Source organism: Moschus berezovskii, chromosome 11 (assembly GCF_049115385.1).
Source record: "Moschus berezovskii isolate FMDL1 chromosome 11, NW_MosBer_1.0, whole genome shotgun sequence".
NCBI classification, from domain to species: Eukaryota; Metazoa; Chordata; class Mammalia; order Artiodactyla; family Moschidae; genus Moschus; species Moschus berezovskii.
In genome coordinates, this window is record NC_142470.1 from 69357090 (window position 1) to 69384037 (window position 26948).

A 26948-nucleotide genomic window follows, 5' to 3' on the forward strand; every position below is an offset into this window, starting at 1 on the left:
CAGGCTATCACTATCAATAGCCATTAATGGATGAAACAGCAATAAAATAGCAATGCCTCAGCACTTGCTGAAATAGATGCTACCTTCCAGGATTGTATTGAAAATAAGATTAATATCCAAAATAACTATAAGATCTTCACCCAATGAATCTCTTTTCTTCAAAAAGTTTCATAGGTTAAGTGGAAAGTGTACTTTGCTGGGAACTAATTTATTATCCTGTCACTATAGAAAAAAAAGAAAGAAAAAAATAGAAAAGAAGGAAAGGGGGCGAGAGGGAGGGAAGAAAGCAGCCAGGAGTGAAGTAACTCCTCCTTACAGCAAATATGAGTCTTGACCTTTTTCTCCTACTTCATTCCATTTATGAGATTAAATTAGTATTGTTGGGGAAGACATAATAAGGTTTTAGATCCAAAAAGATCAAGAAATAGCAGCAACTTGAATTTAATTATTACCTTTTCTTTGCTATCAAATAATATTTACAATGGCCCACTCAGAACTAGTAAAGATCTGGTTATTTTACTCTAAGGATTTATGATCTGGAATTAAAAAGATGTATTTTGAAATTTCTGAACTTTTAAAAATCTGTGCATATCAAGGACAGACAGTCCATTTTACAGACAAACAGAAAAGGAATTGATGTCATGACCCTAGATCACAGAGGTAGTGACAGAATAAAAATAATTTCAGTCCCCTTATTTCTATTTCAGTGCTTTCTCATCAAATACAACATATGGTGAATGGTGGCTTATTCCAAAGTAGTTCTAAATTATTCCCTTAACGTAAAGCAGCACAAGAAAAGTATAAGTGGTAATATAGAGCATTTAAGGTACACAAAATCTTTGCCCATGAAAACACACTGAAGTAACTCCATGTTGTGGTAAGTTATCAAATTATGGAAAGAACATTGCAAAGATTAAAATGTTGCATAAGAGAGAGAAAGCAGCATGAGTCAGGGGTTTGGGAAATATGAGTCATACTGAAGGGCAGTAGCCAAAAACATAGAGCATGAGGGCCTAAGCAGGGACTTAATGGACACCACAGAGATGTGGACACAGTTGCCTCTACTAACTCTGAGAGAAAACCAAATATGCAGTTCCATAGACTGGGGATCAGTGCGATAAAGAGGCTAGGAGTGAGAGCTGAGCGAAGATCAGCTGGATTATTTAACGCAGTGATGATGCCAAAGTCAGCAAGAGAGGGACTTACAATAGTATAAATCACTAGAAGGGAGAGTGTGGGCACATTTTTGAAAAATGAGGGAATCACCAAATATTGCCATTAGCTATTCTTAATACATTAGAATGATGAAATGTGAGTTGATTTATGTGTCGTGATATTTTAGGAAGCACATTCTATTATTTTGTACTTTTGTAATGTTTACATTAGGCTGTGTCTACATAGTTCAGAGCTGCTTCCTGTGGTGTTCAATCTAAACTCTAATTACACCTTTGCTCTGTGCTTCGTGCCATGCTCAGTTGTGTCCAACTCTTTGCAACCCCCCATGGAGTGTAGGCCGCCAGGCTCCTCTGTTCATGGGATTTTCCAGGCAAGAATACTGGAGTGGGTTGCATTTCCTCCTCCAGGATATCTTCCCAAGCCAGGGATCGAACCCACGTCTCTCGCATCTCCTGCATTGGCAGATGGATTCTTTACCACTCTACCACCTGGGAAGCCCAATCACACCTTTAAGGCCTTGAATTTTGCTCATGACTTGAATGGCATTTTATGAGTGCCTTTAATCGGGCACTGCAGCAAACTCCATACACAGTACCTCCAGCCATGCTGACTCCAGCTGTCTGCCATTCTTCTTGTGCAAACCACTTCTATCTTATCAGCATTTTCTAATGTGATCTCCCTTCTGCCTAGAAATAGCCTCCTATTTCTTTTCCTTTTTAAATTTTTTTCACATGTGTTGTTTATTTTTGGCTGTGCTGGATCTTCATTGCAGCACAGGCTTCTCTCTAGCTGCAGTGTGTGGGCTTCTCATTGCAGTGGCTTCTTTTGTTGTGGAGCACAGGCTTCAGGGCGTGTGGGCTTCAGTAGTTTGCAGCTTCTGGGCTCTAGAGCACAGGCTCAGTAGTTGTGGCACATGGGCTTAGCTGCTCCATGGCATGTGAGATCTTCCCCTGACCAGGGACCGAAACCATGTCTCCCACATTGGCAGGCAGATTCTTTACCACTGAGCCACGAGTAAAACCCCTAGCCTCCTATTTCTGCCAATCCACATACCTTACCTTTTTCAAAATGCAGCTCAAAATTCTCCTTGGGCCAGTCTTCCACCTCTGATGCTGCCTTTTTCTTCCTTGCTTCTGTATTTCTCTACTCCGTTGCTTTATAGCCATTTCCATTTTCTGACATTTTGCTGTGTTTCTTACATTTTACCTGTTACTCTGTCTTGTAAATGTTTAGTTCTGTGAGATAAAACACTGACCCTACTTTCTTTCAACTATAGGCATCCCTTGTTAAGAAACAACCTTGATTCAATCATCCGTTTATTGAACAATTATGTTTTGAAAACCCATCATGTTTCATGTACTCTGTAAGGTTCTAGGAATACAGAAAAAAAGTAATACGTAGACCGTGTCCTCAAAGAACTTGGTTTCAAGGCCCAAGAAACATGCTGTCTACCTAAAGAACCTAGTGAGCTGAACTGTCAAAGATAACTTACAAATAGTTTAAAAACAACACAAAAACTCCTCTCCCCAGAGTACTGTTTCCTAGATTATCAGGGAAACTGTGGCTGACCTGAGTAGTTTCCCTTATGAATAAAGAATTGCTTTTGCTCGTAAGGTATTCCCACCACAGAGGACTTTTATAAACATACCTAGAAAAGCCAGGTCTGCTGGTGCATCTGCACAGAGATGGATATTCTGCTTTGAGTTTCTAGCATAGTCGTATATTTTAGATGCATACAAGTAGAAAAAATAAGCACAATTAGTTTAACAATGTAAGATTATTTTTGCCTAATTTTGTATAGATGTGTGAATAAACAATAACAGGATCTCAAAGAACAACTTTCAAATCAATAAAACCGTGTTATTTAAATAAACCAACAAATTTATGGTCTTATTGAAGATCAGAGAAATCTGGTCTACCTACACATCCTTCAGCATTACATAACTTGCAAAGAGGAAAGGAGATAAATATTCTAAACTCGAGTCAGAGAAGCCATAAATGAAAATGCAGTCTGTTCATTTACTAGCAGATGCAGCTCAAGGTATAAGATGAAGCATCCATTCAACTCCTTTGGAATAATTTCTTGAAGGGAATTTCATGCAATTGTGTTTTATTGAATTTCAGGGAGTTTTCCCATCTGAAAGAATTAAAACTAAAAGTGAATCCAGGTAAGTAGAAAGTATATTAAAAATATCACCAGTCAATCCTAGGTGGGGTAAATCCTGTTTCAGTTTTGTTTGTTATTGACAGAGAAAGGAATATAGTGGCAGCAGAGATGGTGGCATTTTATTTGCTTTTGGGGTTTTTTTATTATTATTAAATTACTTTAATTCACCTAATACTTTTATTAAATTATCCTTCTTAGAAGGTAAACAAACCTGGCTCTTAAAAAGGAACTGGTCCAGGGAGCACGACTTTTATGTATGAAACCTATTTAATGATATATTAATTCCACTGGAAATGTTAGCCTATTTATCAAAGAGAACTGAAGGACAAAAAAAAAAGAATAGGAAGGAAATCACATCAGGAATGCAATGGGGTGGAGGCAGTTTGCAAAGGGATGTCTCAGAAAAAAAAGCCAGTCACTGGTGAGACCTCCTTTAGAAAATGCAGCAGCCAACCCAAGCCCTTGATCTTCTGCCAGCATGTACTGAGGAAACTTGCCACATCTGAATCTCACATTGCTGTATCTCTCAGGGCTGTTATCACTGCAAATGCTGGCAAATGTTCTTGACATAAAACAAGAGGAATTCTGCTGTCATTTCTGTATTAGCGAGTCATAAACCTCTGAAGAAACCCCAGTAGACATGTTTTCATCAAGTGCATATGAGAAAATAATAAAAGACACACCAAAAAAAGCAGATAATTTCAAAGAAAGATTGTTGTACCTTTGCATAGTACCTAGAAAGGACAGAGTTGTAATCACTGATTTGAAAATAGTAATAAAAATTTTCAAAACAGACATAAAAATAATAACAAAAATTTTGCCAGAACTTTAAACCTGGATAATAAGAATTATGTAAGTAGATGCTTTTATAGGTTATTATCCAATAAACAGCCAGGCACCCCTCGGGGATTCTTTATCTCCCCTCCCTCTTTCTCTTGGAAAGAATCCCTCTTGTCTTTTCCACACCCAGCTAACTAAAGCCGTTATCTGAGGATAACTCTCTTATAACATGAGCTTCCTACATTAATATACTGGGTAGTGTAAGTGCAGCAATTATGCTTGAAAATAAAGGAAGATGAAAGGCAGCACACCCGGGGCAACTCTCTGAGCCTCTTAAAGGGAAAGCAGGATTTAGGAATAAATTCTAATTACTGATGGTTCATTTTCAGTACTGATTTTTGGCCCACTATTTCCTCCAAAGCACCTCCATGGGTCTACCACAGTGATGATTCAGACACCCCAAAACCTCTCTCAGTTTTTATGCAAAATTTGTCATCTAGGAACTACAAATTTTAGATATTTTTAAATGAAGCTTAGGGTCTTCAGTTATTGAAGAATGACAAAATTTCATAATCTTTTCATCTGTGCTATTTAACCTCATAAATATGAGAGATTTAAATGAATGCAAAGGTGAAATGGAGAAGGCAGAACTAAATTTCACTTATAAATATTCCAATATGAGTGCACACACACAAATCCACATCATATTTTTCCCCAGATTTTAAACCTTTTATTTTGTATTGGGGTAGAGCCGATTAATAATGTTGTGGTAGTTTCAGATAAACAGTGAAGGGACTCTGCCATGCATATACATGTTGATCTCAAACTGAACATTTTTTTACTTTTCTAGAACTAAATCTACCTATGCTTTAAGGTACATTTAGTAAATTATTCCAGGACGTGAAATGCTTTGGTAAAATATGTATTTTAAACTACACCAGACTGTCTCTCTTGGAGGAATATGATTAAATTTAATCCCTTTTATTTTGAAATCTGCAATGAAAAGTTTATTCATCCATGTTATGCTAAAGTTTACCACAAAAAAAAAAAAACAGCAACAAGCAATGCATAATATTAAAGCTTGATTTTTACCTAGGTATTAGGCACATTTTTAGAGATTGGTCACTAGAAATTATTTCAAATGTGATATATTGGGTGGAAAAGCAAGTATCATATAATTTAACATTTTAAAACACCCAAAACAATACCATATATGCTAACAGGTGCATATATGTTCAATGAAAGTATTAAAAAAAAATCTCAAGGAAGGATTCACACCTACCAGGATGGTCGTAGGTGGGTAAATAAAGGGATGAGAATGGAGTAAAGCTTTGGTTACACCTCAATGTTTCATTTCTTAACAAAACAAAGTGAACTGAAGCGTGCATGGCAGAATGTTAGCGTTTGTTAAATCTATTAATAAGTGATATACAGTGGCATCTATGAAATTACTTTCTGAACATTTAAAATAATTTATCATTTTAAGCATTTCCAATAAAACAGTATTATGGAGTAATGTTTTAAGAATAGAGTGAAAACTTGGTTTCTTTAAGAAAAGTATGGCAAAATAGATGGAGAAAATACCAGCATCTCCACAGTCGACTCAAACTCTTTCTGTGCTGCATGTCTTTATCAGACATAGATGAATGCACTGCAGGGACACACAACTGTAGAGCCGATCAAGTGTGCATCAATTTACGAGGTTCCTTCGCCTGTCAATGCCCTCCCGGGTATCAGAAGCGAGGAGAGCAGTGTGTAGGTAAGTACAACAGTGCAGTGAGCCAAGTCCTGTCTGGAGCATCTTAATTGTTTAACCCTCAGGCCTTCAAATCAAAGCACTCATCTTTATTTGCAGAATGATAATGCCTATTCTTTCTTTGACTACCAACCCATTTTCCATATTAACAAGAAAAAAACAACTTTATAGGTTAAGCATATTCTGGATATCAAAGTGTCAGTTACATCTTAGACTAAGCAAAAGCAGAAATTTAGGGTATGAGTGAGACCACAAAAGCAAAGAGGAAAATCATTTAAATTAGTTATTTGGTGTTCTAGCTCTAAAATACTGAGGCTATGGGCTTCATTCACTAGGTTTTAGTGTAACATATAGCTTACAGAGCAAATGTGTGTTGTGTGTGTGCTCAGTCACTCAGTCATGTCCAACTTTTTGTGGCCCCATGGACTGTAGCCCACCAGGCTCCTCTGTCCATGGAATTTTCCAAGCAGGGATATTGGAGCGGGTTGCCATTTCCTACTCCAGGGTATCTTCCCTACCCAGGGATGGAACCTGCATCTCTTGCATCTCCTTTATTGGCATGTGGATTCTTTACCACTGAGTCACCTGGGAAGCTCTATAAAGCGAATAGTAAGGTTCAAATCCCAGCTCCATCCCTCACTCACTTTGAGTTACTTAAATCCTCTGTGTCTCACTTCTTTTCTTTGTACTGTGGAAATAAAACCAGCCCCTATCTCAAGAGCTCATGTGCAGGAATGCTTAGAATGGTGCCTGGTCCTGGATTGAATAGTTGTTAACAGACTTGTACTAAACATTCTTTATGTTACAAGTGGCTCCAGTACTAGAACCGCAACACATGAGCCCTCCTTGAGAGCTCTATTTGAGCTCTCTGAGGGCAGGGGCCAGGTATGGTTTGTGTCATTGTTATCTCCCCAGTCCCGGAAGTCTGCCAGCCAAGTAGATGCTCAATGCATGCATTTTGAATGACTGGAAGAACACAATATGGGAGGCTGGCAAATAAGAAGTCAACTAAAGTGTTCTAGGTGCAATCTTGAGGCCCAGCACTAGGATGAAACTCTGTAATCAACTCCCTTTGTCCACTGACTTACATACTTCCTCGTGCCATTAGATCAGTGAAGAGTCCTTATTTTCTCTTAGGAACAGAGGATAAAAATCTCTGGGGGCAGGCAACACCACATTCACTTTTCACCAGTGAATGTGAGCTGTTGGTGTCAGGGTGTCCACTCTGAGCTCTCATAGGCCCTGACCCTGCTCTCTCTGCCATGGGGCTCTGCTAGGTGCTGGGGCTAGTGACCAGTCTCTGATGAAGGACCAGGAATTTGCAGTGACTGAAGCTGTGATTTAGGAGAAAACTGTTCAGAAAAATTCATAGGCACCAAAGTTTTGCCCGCTGTATTAGTCAGGAAAATAAACAACTTAGGGTATAATAAGTATAGAAAAAGAACAAACCCAGCCTACTATGGGAAGAATCAAAGCAAATGGAACATATGGTTAGAGCTCTTTATGATACGGTAGGAGATGTCCTTAAATTCAGATCTAATCATGTGACTTCCCTGATGTACCCCTCACCCCCAGAATCAACACTGCATTCCTCAACAGCATATAAGGTCTTCCCCATCTTATCGTCGCCCAACTCTGTTGTAACAACACCCTTCTCCTGCCAAAACAATTACACTTTAGCTTTGTCCCACGAGTTATAGTTCCCCAACACATCACACAGTGTCACACTTTGCTACCTCTGTGCTTTCAGTACCAGAGACATGTACTTCTGACAAACTCCTATTCAAATCTTAAATTCCAGGTCAGGGTCACTTCCTCTGGGAAGTGTTCCATGATCTCCCCAAACACAGTCATTCCCTCTTCTATGCCAGTAATTCTCAAACTTTGATGGATTCTTTTTGTAAATTTTTAGCCTGTTATAGATCAATACTTCTGTAGAGTACAATAAGAATGTTGCAGTAACAACAAATTGCTATTCTGAAACACATGCTCCCAATTTCTATACTTATTCATTGTGGACTGGTCCAAATAGACCAGCAGTGGCCAGCAAGTCACACTTTGAGTGGTGTGGTGCTCCCTCTATCTCTTGTACACTTTTCTATTTTTGATCTTATAATTACACACAATAATTTGTTTTCATGCCTGTTTTCCATAAAAGATGGAGTAGAATATACATATGATTATCATCATATGTTGAGCAGTGTAAACCTACATTGCCAGTCACAGTGCTAACAAATAACAAAGGTTCAACGAATGTTTACTTGTTGAAAAGACATACACCACTTATTCATCAAATATTTATTGAGGGCTCACTGTGTGCTAGGTGCTGGACCACTGTGGTAAACAAACAGATTTTACAGAATCACGGCCCTCATGGAGCTATTACAAAGTACCAATTACATAACTTAGCTATTGATATTGTCATCTGGCTATGATACTAGGTACCAGGAAGAACTGTGCCACAGCTGCTCTTAGTTAGTATGAACTTTCCATTCATTCAACTAATGTTTATTGAGCACCTGCCGTGCCAGACCCTATTCTAGGTATTAAGCACACAACAGACAAAAAATACTTTATCTCTACCTCAAGGGGAGAAAACGGATCTTATTTGCCATGGATTATAGTGAGGAAGACAGACAAGAAGCAAATGAACACATAACACAATGGCAGGGAGTGTCACTGGCTACAAAGAAATATAAAGCAGGATTAGGGGTAGATGAAGCAGAAGTTATTTTATATGGATGGACAGAAATGGCCTCCCTGACATGACATCTGATCAGACAGCTAAATAAATTAGGAGGGAAGCTATGTGAACATTTTAATTGTTTATTTAATATTCAAGTTAAATCACATATATTTGTAGCTTATTCATAATAGCTTCCATTTGTTTTTACCTATTTTGTGCAAGGAAGTTCACCTACATCATCTCATGTTATCCTCCCAACAACCCTACCACATTGTTGTATTATTACTCACAAAAGAGGAAATGGAAGCAATGAGAGGTTAAGACCAAGCTAGTAAATGCTGGAATAAAGACTTAAACTCACATTACCTCGTGGTACACTACCTACTTGAGCACACAGCCTCCCACACTTGTAATTATTAAAATACCAGAAGAGTTCAGCATAAAGTTATGTTTCATTTTCATTTTTCCAATAAGATAGTATCATTGCATTGATAGTTATATAATTATTATTTTAAATTACACATGCCATATTTGAGTGTACAGTTGTAAATTAATGAAATTTTATTATGCTCTAAAATATTAATTCTATCCTTGATCAGTGTGTCAGAAGGGCACTCTCAAAAAGTAACTTGTTTAGTATCCCATTCCTTCCACAGCATTCTTTCACTTGATTCTCACAGAAACTTCATAAGCTACACATTACAAGCATTACTGTCTACATTATATGGAAGAAAAAATGAACTACTGGACATTTAAGTGACTTCACCAAGGTCACCAGCTGAACAACAGCCTCCTTTCTTAGTTTTATATTATATCTCAATCTTCCATGGTTCTTTTCTACTTCTTTAATTATAAATAAGCTTTTATAGTCCCAGCCTGACATTCTCACTTATATGTGAAATAGTCTTAATTACTTTTCCTTCTTTAAATCTCAACCCATCCAGCCAGGTTTATGAAGTCTTTGTTCTTAATGTCTCATTTAGCTACAGAGGGCACACAAAAGTATATTTAAAGCACAGATACACTAATTTTTTAAAAAGAAAAATAATTACTTTTAAAATGAGGTCTCCAGGTTTCCTAGATAATGCTCTGCTGAGAACTTGAGATTAAACAGATCAATAATAGTAATTTGGATAGTCAGTAATTTGGTTCTCTTTGCGTCTGTGCTTAATAACCCAGATATAGACGAATGCGCCATCCCTCCATATTGCCACCAAAGATGTGTGAACACACCAGGATCATTTTATTGCCAGTGCAATCCTGGGTTTCAGTTGGCAGCAAACAACTATACCTGTGTAGGTAAGTCTTCTGGAAACAGCCAACCAATTTCTGTCATCCTAGCAGTATCTCCAGTTTTCTATATTCATGGTTTCCATCAACTTCCCCACATAAAGCTGAAAAGACAATAAGCAATCTGGTTTTTAAAAACACATCAAGATGTAAACAGGAAAAAATTTTAACTTTGGTTTTAGTTCTCCTCTGTGACAGTATCAAAACAGGTTTTAACTATAGATCAGTTGATATACACAGACCAGTTGGTCAACAGTGTGTGATACGAACCCTGAAGGTGCCAAAGGGGTTACTACAAGTTCAGATACATAAACTTTCTGCTGAGAGTGCATCTGATTTTTGCATGCTTCTTCTGCCCTTTCAGAATGCAATGTCACGGCACACAATTTTAAGATTGGCATGACATGGAAAAAATCTAGTGCAGGAAAAATGCCTTTTCACAATATTTTCAGAGCCTTAGAGCATTGCAAAACTCTGTATGGGTCTCAAAGGCTTATGTTATAATTGTAATGGAATTTAACAGGACCCATTTAAAAGTAATAAATAGCACAAATAAATCTTCACTACAGCATGGTGAGAGACCGTATCAGTATGTGTCTTATATCAATTATTTATAGACTTGGCATTTTGCATTTGAACAATAAAAGAAAATAGACATTGGAATGTATATTTATTAGAATCATTAAATTCTTTTGGAAAGATTCATCAAACACCAAACTAACCATCATTCCCAGGGAAAAAAATACTCTGGTATTTCTAAAAGAAGTACATGACAGATGTTTGAAGTTGTTCCAATAAATATGAGACCTGAATGGATGTTCTCCAGTGAGCTTCTGCAAGGCAAAGAATCCAACTAGGGAATTACTCACTTATCATCAGATGACATAGGTACAAAAGAGCAAGGCTATGTTTAAAGACATAAATATATAAGTGTGTATGACCTTGCCTTTCAGATATAAATGAATGTGATGCCAGCAATCAGTGTGCTCAGCAATGCTACAACATTCTTGGTTCATTCATCTGTCAGTGCAATCAAGGATATGAGCTAAGCAGTGACAGGCTCAACTGTGAAGGTAAAATATTATCCAAATATTGGTAGTAATAGCACAGTTCCTGTCTTTGCTGTTGCTTTATCCAAGTATATACCTGTTTAAGAAAGAAAATATTTATTATGTTCTAAAATCCAGTTAACTTAGTTCACTTATAACACTGTCTTTTTAGTATGTTATCAAAAGAAAGGAGAAAAAATAATTGAAATACTAGATGTAGGCTGGGTCTGATAATTAGCAAGGGTACTCTAATGTCTTGTTTCTCAAGTGTGATGGGCCAGCAGAATTGGCACCTCCTAGGGGGTGGGCTGCCGTCTATGGGGTCGCACAGAGTCGGACACGACTGAAGCGACTTAGCAGCAGCTGCAGCAGTGGCATATTTAAGTTCAAAAGTAGCGATTGCATGTCAGGAACATTAGAATAGAAACCAAAATATCTGGCCCCTAGGCATCCCTGCCACTGCGTGCTTGGGGCACATTTCTTAAGGTGCCTTCGTTTCACTCTCCACATGATCAAGAAGAGGGCCATTTAACTAGGGCCATTTAACTAGAGGGATCACCATCAGAGTCCACTGCACATGCTCGCTCCACTGTGTACTTCAAATGGCCTAAGACATCCTGAGGGTGATACCATTGACACTTCACGCTCTTGGCTTCCTCACAAACTGTCCCAGCTTTACTTGGGGCCACAAAGATCATACCGTACACAGAGAGGCTTCCCATCATGCCACTGCACTCAAAACCAAAAGGAGCTGGCTCTGGATGGCTGCCTCTGCCCTTCTGAGCAAACTATAAGAACAGCACCATTGAGAAATGCAAAGCCTTCTGCCAGGGCATCAACCTCTAGAAGCTAGCACAGGGATGGAACTTGGAGTTCAAAACTCAGATGAACTTGGAAGCAGAGCCACCCAATTTCTGAGAAGGCAAATATGAATCTGCATCAAGGGTAGGTCTGCCAAGCACAACACAAGGATCATCAACCACAAACCACTTCTTTCAGTCTGCTCAGCTAGCATGGTTAGTTCCAGGATTTGCCAAAGTGTCAGCAGTAATTGAGTAAAACTGATGGTAAGAAAATTCTCTGCTCTGTGAAGTTCCATGAGAAATAAGCTGATATTGTTAGAACTTGCATTTGAGCCTCTTATAAAGTATTGCATTTCTGTTCCAGAGATTGTTTTAAAAAAAAGTTACCAAAATAATAACAAGTAAGCGTTCAACTCTATTTTGTTGCTTTTGTCTGGTTCAACAGACATTGATGAATGCAGAACCTCGAGCTACCTGTGTCAATATCAGTGTGTCAATGAACCTGGGAAATTCTCATGTATGTGCCCCCAAGGATACCAAGTGGTGAGAGGTAGAACATGTCAGGGTAAGTTTATTGTTTTCAGACCTGTTAAGTTTTAACCAAGAAAAGCAGGGAGGAAGTATTGCAATCTCTACCACAGACTCTCATTTTTTACAATTTGAGCTCTTTTTTCCCCTGTTGATCATGAGACATGCACAACTCATAAAGAGGATATTCAGTGTTATCTTTCTTTGAAATTTAAAGTAATAATTTTTTCTTAAAATAGAAATAATTTTAATAAAATATTAATATGCTTTCTAAATAGCCTATATAATTCCTATAATATACATCCTCTAAACATCCACCAAAAATGATTCAATTATTAAAATACTTCGCCATGAATTTCAGTATGGAACATAAGCTTAATGTGTGGTTAGGTATACCTCAAAAAGATCTCAGTTCTCTAAAACACTAGGATTATAAACTGGATGGTAATAAGTGTTGACAAAATCAGCATCATGTGTATTAAAATGTACCTGAATTCTTCAGTTAAAAAAAAAAACTATTAATCCAAAAATAGCTAATGTCTTTCGATCCAGTTTTAAAATAAATATTTAGGTGATCTTCATAGTGACATATAGGTAGAAAAGACACAGCTCCCTACATAGGATGATTTCAGAATTTCTCTGAAAGATTGAAAATCCTGGGAAAATTGGTGTAAACACGTTTATATAAATAAATGAAAAAAATGACTGAATTTGAAGAAATAAAATCTGTTGAAGACCCAGCTATGTGACATTCTATCTATACAATTTTAACAAATTATCAGACTTCTCTGAGCCTGAACCTTCCTGTTTGGCAAAGGGAGCTGAGGGAATAAAATGGAATAATACACATAAAAACTATAAATTATAAAGCCTAGAAAATGTTTTTATGAAATTTACCTAGCAATATAAATGACTAGTAGTAAATTTTTTCTAGAAGGACAGTAAAATTTTGTTAAGAAAATATCTAGGAAAGGAGACAGGATTCTGAGTTTGCTTCATGATTTTGCAGGGAAATATTAACTCACAGGAACATCTATTACCTGATAGCATGCATGTGATTATTCAACTAGAATCTAACCACAAAACATGAGCATAATCAGAATGTAGTTCATTACACAAGTAACATCTTTCTACCCCTTTCAAGGTTACTAGAGACTGTAATGTTAACTGTGGAAAAACATTGCATTCCAAAGGTTTTATTTTCTGAACTCTAATTGAGACTTTTAACATGAATATTACATGCAGGAAAATGTTAGCCAGAGGGTTATCTTAACCAATTTCCCTGGAGCCCTTCAAACAAATATCTATGTGTTTTTCTAATCATAAATGGACTTGATACCCAGCAAAAGACAGAAACAAGTTAACATTCAGTTACCTGCCTACTTTATGGAAACATTTATATCTGTTATGATGAAAGGTGAAATGCAGTGGAATTGCAAATAAGGGATTCATCAGTGTTATATCTTGAAGAATATTTGTTAAACTAAAACATTTTTTGTGAAAGAGACCATTCTTTTAAGGTATAAAACAATTGGTTTACCCCACTGAAAGCATCCCTTCCCAATAGTCCACAGGTTAAATTAATACCAAAAGAGTTTCGATTCTCACCTTCCCCTACAAAGTGTATTTGGAGGATGAAATAACTGTTCTCATTTCCACAGTCTTGCAAAAATGAAAACTCTCTGTGTATGTGCTGGTTGGTGTGGGGAGGGTAAAGGGACAGTGGTGAGGAAGAGAAACAGAGAGAGAATACTCAGATGCACAGACACTCACGAAATATTTTATACTATTAATCATTTCTGAAAAACCCTCCAAAATGATTAAGGAGCTGATTATGCTAGGCTGTAAATTACTGGAAGTAATAAATAAAATTATTAAATAAAATTTCCTTTTGCCGCTTTTGAACTCCATATAACAAACCAGTCCTGTAGCTAAACAGCATCTTTATTTTTCAAAAAAGTGAAAAATATTGAAAGGACAAGTCAGCCGTGATTTCTTATGAGGAATCTAAGTTCTTTCTTTAGCCATAGCCAGTCCAAAAGAAGATACTTTTTGTAACTGACTCTTGGAAACTGCATGGCTTTTCCAGTCTCCTCTTAGGTTCCAGATAGCTCTTGCCAGTTTGGAAGCTAAAAGAAAAAAAATTTTTTTCCAAAGACAAAGAATGGAATTATTCTCATTTAGAGGATGCAGTACCTTGTGGTGGAAAGATGCCTGTCACTATCTGTATACACTTGGGTCAGCCACTTAACCTTTATTTGTTTTTCCTTCATGCCAAATAGAGATATCTTTCTCACTATCTCCACATGTTGTGTGAAGAGCAGCTTAGTTCATTTTCAGTCAGTCAGTTCAGTCGCTCAGTCGTGTCCGACTCTTTGCAACCCCATGAACTGCAGCGTGCCAGGCCTCCCTGTCCATCACCAACTCCCTGAGTTTACCCAAACTCATGTCCATTGAGTCGGTGATGCCATTCAACCATCTCATCCTCTGTCGTCCCCTTCTCCTCCCGCCCTCAATCTTTCCCAGCATCAGGGTCTTTTCAAATGAGTCAGCTCTTCCCATTAGGTAGCCAAAATATTGGAGTTTGAGCTTCAACATCAGTCCTTCCAGTGAAAACCCAGGACTGATCTCCTTTAGGATGGACTGGTTGGATCTCCTTGAAGTCCAAGGGACTCTCAAGAGTCTTCTCCAACACCACAGCTCAAAAGCATCAATTCTTCAGTGCTCAGCTTTCTTTATAGTCCAGCTCTCACATTCAGTTTAATATTTGCTAAAATCCAGGTGCCTCCAATGCATTCATGCTATGTGATTAAGGGATAAAAATATGTGCACAATGGTGCTTACCCTCCAGGAGTTTACAAACTAATAGAAGGATTGAAACAAACATGCAGATTTCAATAATGCAAAGCAGAAACGAATAAAGGCCCCAAAAGAGGAAAAATGAGATATAAGAATTCAGAGAGAAGAAAGAGATCACATCCCAGCAACTAGGCCATGACTGCCTTGTTAACAAGAATTCAGTAAATTATTTATGAAATAAGTAAATTAACGAATGAAAATATCTGATTGTGTGGAAGGAATGATTCAGAAAAGACTTATATTGGATACAATCTTATCACTATTCAAATGTAAAGGGAGGCACACATAAGGATGTGCATATTAATATAATTTTTGTCATTGCTGTAAATGTAATGGTTCTCTGGAGAAACTGTTCTCTCAGATGTCATCTAGGAACCCTTGATTCTCAAGTCTACACTCAGTCTTTGTCTAGCCTGACCTTTCCACAACCATCCTTCCTGAGACTCTCTCCTATTCTGACCTCCTTGAACTGCGTTTTCCTGGGTTGCTTCTCACTGCTGACAGCCCCTTCCTTAATTCCTCTTCTTCCCCATGATCTTTAAATAGCCACATTCTATGGGCTTCCCTGGTAGTTCAGCTGATAAAGAATCTGCCTGCAATGCAGGAGACCCCGGTTCGATTTCCGGTTTGGGAAGATCTTCTGGAGAAGGGACAGGCTACCCACTCCAGTATTCTTGGGGCTTCCCTGGTGGCTCAGCTGGTAAGGAATCTGCCCACAATGTCGGAGAGCTGGGTTCAATCCCTGAGTTGGGGAGATCCCCTGGAGAAGGGAACGGCTACCTACTCCAGTATTCTGGCCTGGAGAATTCTGTGGATTGTAAAGTCCATGGGGTTGCAAAGAATCAGACAGGACCTAGCGACTTTCCCTTTCACGTGCTGGAATGCTTCATAGCTTCATTTCTTTTCCTGTAAACAGCTCCTTAAGGACACTTTAACCCACTCCCAGAGCACCAACTATCCAGCAGCATGCTACAACTTACTGAAACCACATTCTAGCTTTTCCCTCTCTTCAGGCTCCTGAGCCTGACAATAAACTTCCATCTCCAGAGTTTTTGTTTGCTGCTTTCTCACCCTGGAAGGCCCTCCCCACCTCCAAGATAAAAATCCTATCTAGCCACCACCTTTTCTAGGCCAAGTTGAGAGGGCTTCTCCTTCCTTCAGCCTTACCTAATCCCCCAAGAAGTGGCATGGCGTCTTTCACTTTTATTTAAGCAAAGTCAATGGCCTAACATTTGGCTTTGAATTCAACAGATGAATAATAGATGCTTGATAAAATACAATGAAATGACACATATTAATCTGTCGAGAATGGTTTCACTACATCTGTTCTGAATTAAATGCAATGAATTCAGGTCCCACCAAGTTTTAGGTCTAAAATCAAATTAAACAGTCCAGATTCTCATATACCTCCTTCTGGTGGCAAAGTGGCATGCCACTTAGGCAATTTACTTATATCAGTAAACTCTTTGACTCTGCATCTCTACAGATATAAATGAGTGTGAGACCACAAATGAATGTCGGGAAGATGAAATGTGTTGGAATTATCATGGCGGCTTCCGTTGTTACCCACGAAATCCTTGTCAAGATCCCTATGTTCTAACATCAGAGAAGTAAGAAAAACCAGAACTTTTGAAACTGAGAGTCTTCTCATTTTACCAAGCCTAACAGTGAATACTTTTCTCTCTGCAGCCGATGTGTTTGCCCAGTCTCAAACGCAATGTGCCGAGAACTTCCGCAATCCATCGTCTACAAATACATGAGCATTCGATCTGATAGGTCTGTACCATCAGACATCTTCCAAATACAGGCCACAACCATTTATGCCAACACTATCAACACTTTTCGGATTAAATCTGGAAATGAAAATGGAGAGTTCTACCTAAGAGTAAGTATTCTGAGGGCAGCCTTAGCTGTTGAGAATGGTTCAAGGTTGTTGTTGTTTGATAATAATTCACTTGGAAAGAAAGCTAACATTTAAAGAGTTTTTATGTGCAGGCATTGTATAAGGCCTTCCTGTATGCATTATCTCATAATCCTCTTGGTAATATTGATACTTGGTAAGATTAATATTTATCTCCATATTTTACAGAAAAGTGAAACCCAGGGAGATGAAATAGCTTCTCTAAAGTCACTCAGATAAATATTATAGACTCTAACAGAGTTATATGTGACCACCAAAATACAAGCCTGCCTGCACACACACTCACACGCACTAAATAGATACTAGAAATCAGTGATATCTATTTAATTGTACATAGAAAAACTAATTCCTACAGAAATTTTTCAAAAACCCTGGATTCCTTATTGTTACATTCACAAGATTATTTACATTTGCACCAAAACTAAGACCCAGAAATATCTGAGAAGTGACCCCAACCTCCCACCCTTGTACCATGTATACAACCAATAAGTTGTACCATTCTTGCAAATTTCCAGTAAGGCAATGTGAGGTCACCTTTATGTTTTCCTTTTCTTTCATTGCCTATATGAAATCTTTCTCTGAATTCTGCCATTTCTCTCTTCACAGTGTCCCCTGTGTTATCTTTGTTTCCTCATGTCCCTGACTCTCTTCCTTTAAACTGGGTCAACTCTCTGCAACCCCATGAATCACAGCATGCCAGGCCTCCCTGTCCATCACCAACTCCCGGAGTTCACTCAAACTCATGTCCATCCAGTCGGTGATGCCATCCAGCCATCTCATTCTCCGCCGTCCCCATCTCCTCCCGCCCCCAATTCCTCCCAGCATCAGGGTCTTTTCCAGTGAGTCAGCTGGTCGCATGAGGTGGCCAACGTATTGGAGTTTCAGCTTTAGCATCAGTCCTTCCAATGAACACCCAGGATTGATCTCCTTTAGAATGGACTGGTTGGATCTCCTTGCAGTCCAAGGGACTCTCAAGAGTCTTCTCCAGCACCACAGTTCAAAAGCATCAATTCTTCGGCGGTCAGCTTTCTTCACAGTCCAACTCTCACATCCATACATGACCACTGGGAAAACCATAGCCTTGGCTAGACGGACCTTTGTTGGCAAAGTCATGTCTCTGCTTTTTAATATACTATCTAGGTTGGTCATAACTTTCCTTCCAAGGAGTAAGCATCTTTTAATTTCATGGCTGCAGTCAGCATTTGCAATGATTTTGGAGCCCCCAAAAATAAAGTCTGACACTGTTTCCACTGTTTCCCCATCTATTTCCCATGAAGTGATGGGACCAGATGCCATGATCTTTGTTTTCTGAATGTTGAACTTCAAGCCAACTTTTTCACTCTCCTCTTTCACTTTCATCAAGAGGCTTTTTAGTTCCTCTTCACTTTCTGCCATAAGGGTGGTGTCATCTGCGTATCTGAGGTTCTTGATATTTCTCCCAGCAATCTTGATTCCAGCTTGTGCTTCCTCCAGCCCAGCATTCCTCATGATGTACTCTGCATTTAAGTTAAATAAGCAGGGTGACAATATACAGCCTTGATGTACTCCTTTTCCTATTTGGAACCAGTCTGTTGTTCCATGTCCAGTTCTAACTGTTGCTTCCTGACCCGCATATGGGTTTCTCAAGAGGCAGATCAGGTGGTCTGGTATTCCCATCTCTTTCAGAATGTTCCACAGTTTATTGTGATCCACACAGTCAAAGGCTTTGGCATAGTCAATGAAGCAGAAATAGATGTTTTTCTAGAACTCTCTTGCTTTCTCCATGATCCAGCGGATGTTGGCAATTTGATCTCTGGTGCCTCTGCCTTTTCTAAAACCTGCTTGAACATCTGGGAGTTCATGGTTCACACACTGCTGAAGCCTGGCTTGGAGAATTTTGAGCATGACTTTACTAGCGTGTGAGATGAGTGCAATTGTGCGGTAGTTTGAGCATTCTTTGGCCTTGCCTTTCTTTGGGATTGGAATGAAGACTGACCTTTTCCAGTCCTGTGGCCACTGCTGAGTTTTCCAAATGTGCTGGCATACTGAGTGCAGCACTTTCACAGCATCATCTTTCAGGATTTGAAATAGCTCAACTGGAATTCCATCACCTCCACTAGCTTTGTTCGTAGTGATGCTCTCTAAGGCCCACTTGACTTCACATTCCAAGATGTCTGGCTCCAGGTGAGTGATCACGCCATCGTGATTATCTTCGTCGTGAAGATCTTTTTTGTACAGTTCTTCTGTGTATTCTTGCCACCGCTTCCTAATATCTTCTGCTTCTGTTAGGGCCATATGATTTCTGTCCTTTATCAAGCCCATCTTTGCATGAAATGTTCCCTTGGTATCTCTAGTTTTCTTGAGGAGATCTCTTGTTTTTCCTATTCTGTTGTTTTCCTCTATTTCTTTGCATTGATTGCTGAGGAAGGCTTTCTTTTCTCTCCTTGTTATTCTTTGGAACTCTGCATTCAGATGCTTGTATCTTTCCTGTTTCCCTTTGCTCTTCGCACCTCTCTAATCCCTCCAAGGGTTTCCCAGCAGATCTTCCTGACTGCAGTGCCTCAACCTTCCAGTCCCCCTACAAAATCTTAGCAAGTTCATTTTAGGTTAAAATTCTGACATTTTAAATATGGCTCACCAGTTCATGTGAAAATGATGGCACCCCACCAACCAGTTTACAGGGTTACGGTAACTATTTCATGTTAAGGATGTTATTCATCCAGTTACAATTTTCTCAAAACTCCTTTGGGCACTCTTCATTTTTAATCAAATTTTAAGGTCAATATTTCATTTTGAGAATATGAAAAGTAAATTGGGAAATTCATCCTTGTGGTAAAGTTTACAGATTCTTAATGTTTACATGTTTATCCTGTTCTTTGATATATTAAGTTCCCTTCCAGCTCCAGAATTATGTGATTCTGTTTCTTTGCCAGTAAATTAGAAATGATTAATTTCTCATGACCAACTTCTGAAGAGAAAAATCCAACCCAAATACAATCTGTTACTATTCTTTTTTCTAATGACTAAAAATAAACTTCTTTAAAATTTGATGCTTTAAATTTGAGATATACTAGATATTTATAAGAAATTTACTTTAAAGGAACTTCACACAGTTCAGATAATAACAATTTAATAATTTTAGCCCAAAGAAATCACATTATTTGTAACCCATGGCAACAAAATAGATTCATCTTAAAATCTACTTTAAAAATAATTTTACATTTGGGACTCTTAGGTATAATTTAAGAAAAAAAAATTTCCTAGGAATATCAACAAATAGTTTTGCAAAGTTCCTGCATATTTTTTTAAATGAACATGGCACTATTAAAGTTTCATGATTCATATCAGTGCACTTATCAATTTGATATTTTCAAGTATAAATACAGTATTTTTTCAAGTAAATATATCATCCCTTTTAATGAATGATATAAAACATTGTCAATTTATATAATCCCAGAGTTAAATACTACTATTTGAAAACCAAAAAGAAGCATTTAAAATAAAAAGATATTTCAAGACTACTTCTTATCACATAATTGAAAAAGTAGTTGTATAAAATCCTACAAAATGTCTATACTGAAATTCCACTTGTGCTGAGGCCATTTACAATCAGCAGGCATTAATTAAACACTTACTATATGCTCAGTTCCATGCTAAGTTTATGTAATACAGAGTTCCTTATATCAGAGAGCTTTAGATATTACTTTGTGGCATAGTTAACACCTATGAAAACAGTAGCAGTGTTTAATTGTGTTTAATTCCATGTCCCAAGACCTCAAAGAATTAGGAGTCAGAGACAATTTCTTGAGAAGCATGAGACTGGACCTTATCCTTGAAAGAATCTGAGTGATATAGGATTTTATTTATATTCCTTTAGGGAGAATACTGAGAAAATCTTCTTCCTTAGAAAAGTGAACACATTAGAAAGAAGTAATACATGAAATTGAAGGTAGAATACCATCTTTCACCCAGACCAACCAATATCCTTCCTCCCTTACTGAGACTTATTTTTCTTCACAACCCCTAACACCACCTTCCATAATATTTGTCTATGTCACCTACTACAACGTGAGGGCAATGAGCAGAGACATTGTCTATCTGTTCACTTTTCCATGCACAGCACATAGAATGAATGGTACCTGGCATTTTGCAGGTGCTCAAAAATGTTTTTAAATGAATGAATTAATTCAATCAACACCTTCAAGGTATCACTGTTACCTATAAGAGGCAAGTACCATGCTAGGTTCTAGAGATAGAGCCGTGAATAAAACCAAACCAGTTTTGGCCCCAGTGGGGCTTATGGTCAAGACATTGAACAAGTGTTCACAAGTGTGCTGAATGCTTCAACTGAACATGGCAAATTCCTCATGAGCACACTACATGTCAACCCTAACTAAGATAGTGGTGGTCTGGGAGCTTCCTGAGAATAGATTTAAACTGAAGACTAACAGTTAGAGACTAGCAAATGGAAGCAATAAAAAGCAGACAAGTTGATCTACAACTCCAGATGCTATATGCAGAGTGATTTGAGAGAAGCCTAGAGAGATGCTGCTGCTGCTGCTGCTGCTAAGTCACTTCAGTCGTGTCCGACTCTGTGTGACCCCATAGACGGCAGCCCACCAGGCTCCCCGGTCCCTGGGATTCTCCAGGCAAGAACATTGGAGTGGGTTGCCATTTCCTTCTCCAATGTGTGAAAGTGAAAAGTGAAAGTGAAGTTGCTCAGTCATGTCTGACTCGTAGCGACCCCATGGACTGCAGCCTACCAGGCTCCTCCGTCCATGGGATTTTCTAGGCAAGAGTACCAGAGTGGCTCGCCATAGCCTTCTCCACTAGAGCGATGAGCAGGGCCTATATCACGTAATGCATGACAGACCATACTAAGGGTTTCAAGAAGAGGAGTTGCTGTAAGATTTTCATTAAAAAACAAACAAACAAACAAACCCTGGCTACACTGTAGAGCCTGGATTGAACTGAAGCAAAAATGGAAATGGAGAGACCAGTAATTCAAAAGATGGGGGACTAGGGTGGTAGCAGTGTGTCCAAAAGAACTGGACAGATTTATGATGATATACGAAGAACTACATGACTTGGTAAGCTGTTTTTTATGGGGAGGTGAAGGAGAATGAAACATCATGGATAACCTCCAAGTTTCTGTCTTGAGCAACAGTAGATGGTGGGACCATTTACTGAGATAAGGAAGGAGTTAGTGGAGAGGAAGCCAAGGAGTTCAGTTTGGACATATGGAATACTGGTTGCCTTGAGACTTCCAAGTAAATCTGAGTAGAGTATTGGATATGTGGGCTTGGAATTCCTAGTATAGACTTTAAAGTCACTGGCAGATATGTCATACTTGAAGCCATGGCTATGGATGAGCTCACTTAGGGAGAGTGTGTAGAGAGTAGGTGAGATCACTCAGAATTGGGCATTATTATAGTCGAAAGGTTGGGGGCGGGAGAAGGGGACGACAGAGAATGAGGTGGCTGGATGGCATCACCAACTCTGTGGACATGAGTTTGAGTGAACTCCGGGAGTTGGTGATGGACAGGGAGGCCTGGCGTGCTGTAATTCATGGGGTCGCGGAGAGTCGGACACGACTGAGCGACTGAACTGAACTGAACTGAACTGATAGTCATCCAGAAGCTTAGCCTACAACTCTCTGGCCGTGTCATCCCCCATGAACTTCAGCTTCACCACCCCATAGCCACATGATGGACACTTTTATCAGGCAGAACAGTTCTACACTGGAATCTTAGTCTCCAGTGATCCCCTCAGGGACTGATTCTCCTTCTCTTTCATGCCCTCACTTTACCTTCAAAGTGATGTTAGTCCTCTGACCCCTCATCCCCCATTTTCTTACAGCCTATCAACTTCTTAATGGACCCTTGAACTACTGTCATCAGCATCTCCACCCCCTGTCCAGCAACCCTATATCAATCACATAATCCATATCTTTATTCATACCCACCTTGTCAGCACAGATTGGTAATATTTTAAATCTTCAGATGTGTCCTCAGTATGCTCAGCAATCCTATTACTTTCTTTTGTTCGTCACTAATTGCAAATGTCCCCATACTCTTTAAGTACCTCAGTTCAGTTGCTCAGTCATATCTGACTCTTTGCAACCCTATGGACTGCAGCACTCCAGGTTTCCTGGTCCATTACCAACTCCCGGAGCTTGTTCAAATTCATATCCATGGAGTCACCCTTCATTTTCAGTAGATGAACTCACCTCCTACTCTTCTGAAACCACTGAAACCAACAGTCTTGAATTATTTGAACTTATCATCCTATCCCTTACAAATTTAATTCCATGTGTCCCCCTTCTGTCCTTCTTGCTTGAATTTTCCAAAGACAAACTTTCACTTCTATCCATCAAGGCCAACTCACCCCTGTATTCTTCATTCCATTTCCTTTGGGAACTTACCCTATTAAATTCTAATATACCTCATACATATCCAGCTTGTTTTCCCTCTAGATGTTGCCTCCTCTCTCTGTTTTCCCTTCCTCGCCAAGGTTCTTAAAGCATAGTCTGTAACCACAGTCTCTACTTTCTCACTTCCTAGTTACTCTTCCGCCTTCTATTCCCACTACCTTACTGAAATTGTTCTGGAAAAAAAAGCCACCAACAGCATCCATACTGCTATATCAGAGGCATTTTTTAGTTCTAGTCACCCTCATCCTCCACTGCTCTATGGGCACTTCTTGCTGTTCATCTGTTTTCTACTTAATTATTTCTTCTCAGCTTCCTTCAATGGCTTCTCTTCTGCCCATCCTTAAATGCTGGCCTCTCCCAGACCCAGTCATGTATACATTTTCTCCCTTGGTTTAATGTCCATCTGTTGAAGTGACTGGGCTCCCAAGGTGGTGCTAGTATTAAAGAACCCACCTGCCAATGCAAGAGACATAAGAGACTCGGGTTCCATCCCTGGGTCACGAAGATACCCTGGAGGAGAGCATGACAACCCACCCCAGTGTTCTTGCCTAGAGAATCCCATGGACAGAAGAGCCTGGCAGGCTACAGTCCATAGGGTCACAAAGAGTCAGACACAACTGAAGCGACTTAGCATGCACACAATTGAAGTGACAGCAAAAGTCCTAATCCATTGTTTCTATCCCTGCCCTCCTCTTGGCACCCAGATCCACACATCTACCTGCCTGACTGTCCAAACTGATCTCTCTGGAGTCTCCAGTGCCCATCATATTGTCCATCAAAATGAAACTGCATCCATTGCTCCAGAACATCCTTCTTTACAAAATTCCCAATTATTCTGGGTGACTGTCCTCAAGCATCAAAAGCCTTCCCTTAATGCTTCAGAGTTCCTCTCTTTTTCCCTGTGTGTATACACCTCTAAATGGACTTCCCTGGTGGCTCAAATGGTAAAGAATCTGCCTGCAATGCAAGAGACCCAAGTTTAATCCCTGGGTCTGGAAGATCTCCTAGAGAAGGGAATAGCAACCCACTCCAGTATTCTTGCCTGAGAAATTCCATGGACAGAGGAGCCTATCAGGCTGCAGCCCATGGGGTCACAAGGAGTCAGACACGACTGAGCAACTAACACATATGCCTCTATGTATCTTCATGTAACCCTGCATATCCCCGCATATCTTAGCATTTGCCACATTCTATTGAAACTATTTACATATCTCTTCACCTATTAGAATATAAACAGATCCACAATGGTGAGAAGTGAAAGGTGACAACTTTTTTTATCAGTCCAAAAAATATCAGATTCTCACATAAACTGCAGTCTCTATAATGAGTCATTCTCATTTGAACTGCAGTCTTTTATTGATATAACTACTCAATAAAAGTGAAGAGAAAAATTAACACAGAGAGATGAAAGAAAACAAAGAACTATCAAAAAAGCATGTCCCTATATCTGAAACTAATGACTGTGTGGACGAGAGACAAGATTCAAGGATTATAACCAAGAATGGACTAAGTAGTGACTTTAATCCTACATCAGAATTGTTCCCCTAATTCTTATAAGAAAGTGTATTCACAAATAATAGAAACTCCAATAAAGGAAAAATTATTCTCTCACTCCCTCATTTTTCTTTCATTTTAGCAAACAAGTCCTGTAAGTGCAATGCTTGTGCTGGTGAAGTCGCTATCAGGACCAAGAGAATATATAGTGGACCTGGAGATGCTGACAGTCAACAGTATAGGAACCTTCCGCACTAGTTCAGTGTTAAGATTGACAATAATAGTGGGGCCATTTTCATTTTAGTGTTTTTAAAGAGTCCACTGTAGGCATTTAAATCAGCCAAAGAATATTGTTATCTTAAAGCACTATTTTATTTATAGACATATCTAGTTCATCTACATCTATATACTGTACACTCATGAATAATTCAAACAATTACACCATGGTATAAAGTGGGCATTTAATCTGTAAAGATTCAAAGGTTGTCTTTCTTACTGTATGTAAATTCGACATTAATCCACTAAACTGGTCTTCTGCAAGAGAGCTAAGCATACTCTTTCTGGTGAAACTTGGATTCTTTTCTGGAAAAGTGGGACCATGCAATGATTGTCTTCTGTGGTGCTTAAGGAAACTTACCACAGCTCCACTGACAGTCTCATAAGGAGACAGCACCATAACATTGAACAGCATGCAAGTTCAAGAATGAGATTTTAACTGCTTTGTAAGAAAATGAAAAAAGTCAATAAAGATATATTTCTTTAGAAAATGAGGATATTTGTGTTGGTTTTTACTTTTATGATCAGTATAAAGTAGTTGTTTATTACATAGTAATAAATCACTATCACATAGTATAGTAGTTTCTATATTTTACATTTTTTCAGAAATTTTTGTTATGAATGTAAACAAAAACAGAAAGCAAAATTCCCAAAATGAATAAGATATCCCCTAGAAAATTATCATATTGAGAAATCTATGGGAAGGAGATGAGAAAACAAATTCATTTCTAAACCACTTGGAGCTGACCAGAAGAAGCAAACTTGGTGTACTAGTCAGTTTGACTAGTATTTTGCTATAACAAAATACTATAGACTAACTGAGTGGCTTATAAACAACATAAATTTATTTCTCACAGTCTGGAGGCTGGAAGTCCAAGATCAGAGTGCCAGCATGGTCAGGTTCTGGTGACATGAATAAGTCCTGACCTTCTACCCCCACCTCTAAAATATAATTATAGAAGTACATATAATCTATGTATTAAAATGTGTCTGTGTGCTCAGTTGCTGAGTTGTATCTAACTCTTTGTGACCCCGTGGAATGTAGGCCACCAGGCTTCTCTGTCCATGGAATTTTTCAGGCAAGAATACTGGAGTGGGTTGCCATTTCCTACCCCAGGGGATCTTCCCAGCCCAAGGATCAAACTCACATCTCTTGCACCTCTTGCATTGCACCACCTGGGAAGCCCCTGCATAGGTTATATATACTTCTGGCTTCCCTGGTAGCTCAGTTGGTAAAGAATCCACCTGCAAGGCAGGAGACCCCTGTTCAATTTCTGGGTCAGGAAGATTTTCTGGAGAATGGATAGGCTACCCACCCCAGTATTCCCTGGTGGCTCAGTCAGTAAAAAATCCCCCTGCAATGTGGGAGGCCTGGGTTCGATCCCTGGGTTGGTAAGACCCCCTGGAGGAGGGCATAGCAACCCACTCTAGTATTCTTGCCTGGATAATCCCCATGGACAGAGGAGCCTGGCAGGCTGCAGTCCACGAGGCTGTAAAGAGTCAGACACAACTGAGTGACTAAGCACACACAATAATATATTCTACAAATATTTTATACATTATAATTTATATATATAATTTAAATATAATCTATGATAAAATAATAATATATTTTATGTATATATTTTTGGGGACCTACAGAAGCCATTAACTGCAAACAAGATGGTCTCCCTTTCATCCCAACACCTAGTCCTATTCACAAATCATAAACACATGAAAAGGGTTGACAAAGTGTCACTGGTGCAATCCCT

The 26948-nt window shown here is 38.9% G+C and overlaps 1 protein-coding gene across 3 annotated transcripts in view; it reads left to right on the forward strand.

Moving 5' to 3' along the window:
- The window catches only part of EFEMP1 (EGF-like fibulin extracellular matrix protein 1), a 70416-nt gene extending 44724 nt beyond the window's left edge, over nucleotides 1-25692 (forward strand). For all 3 annotated transcript variants that reach the window (XM_055399613.1, XM_055399615.2, XM_055399614.2), the window contains exons 5-11: nucleotides 5760-5882; nucleotides 9745-9864; nucleotides 10809-10928; nucleotides 12153-12272; nucleotides 16581-16704; nucleotides 16784-16979; nucleotides 25064-25692. In XM_055399613.1, coding sequence (XP_055255588.1) covers nucleotides 5760-5882; nucleotides 9745-9864; nucleotides 10809-10928; nucleotides 12153-12272; nucleotides 16581-16704; nucleotides 16784-16979; nucleotides 25064-25225 — 965 coding nt within the window. In that variant the 3' untranslated portion in view covers nucleotides 25226-25692. The remainder of the gene's footprint in view (nucleotides 1-5759; nucleotides 5883-9744; nucleotides 9865-10808; nucleotides 10929-12152; nucleotides 12273-16580; nucleotides 16705-16783; nucleotides 16980-25063) is intronic.
- The last annotated feature ends 1256 nt before the right edge of the window (nucleotides 25693-26948 follow it).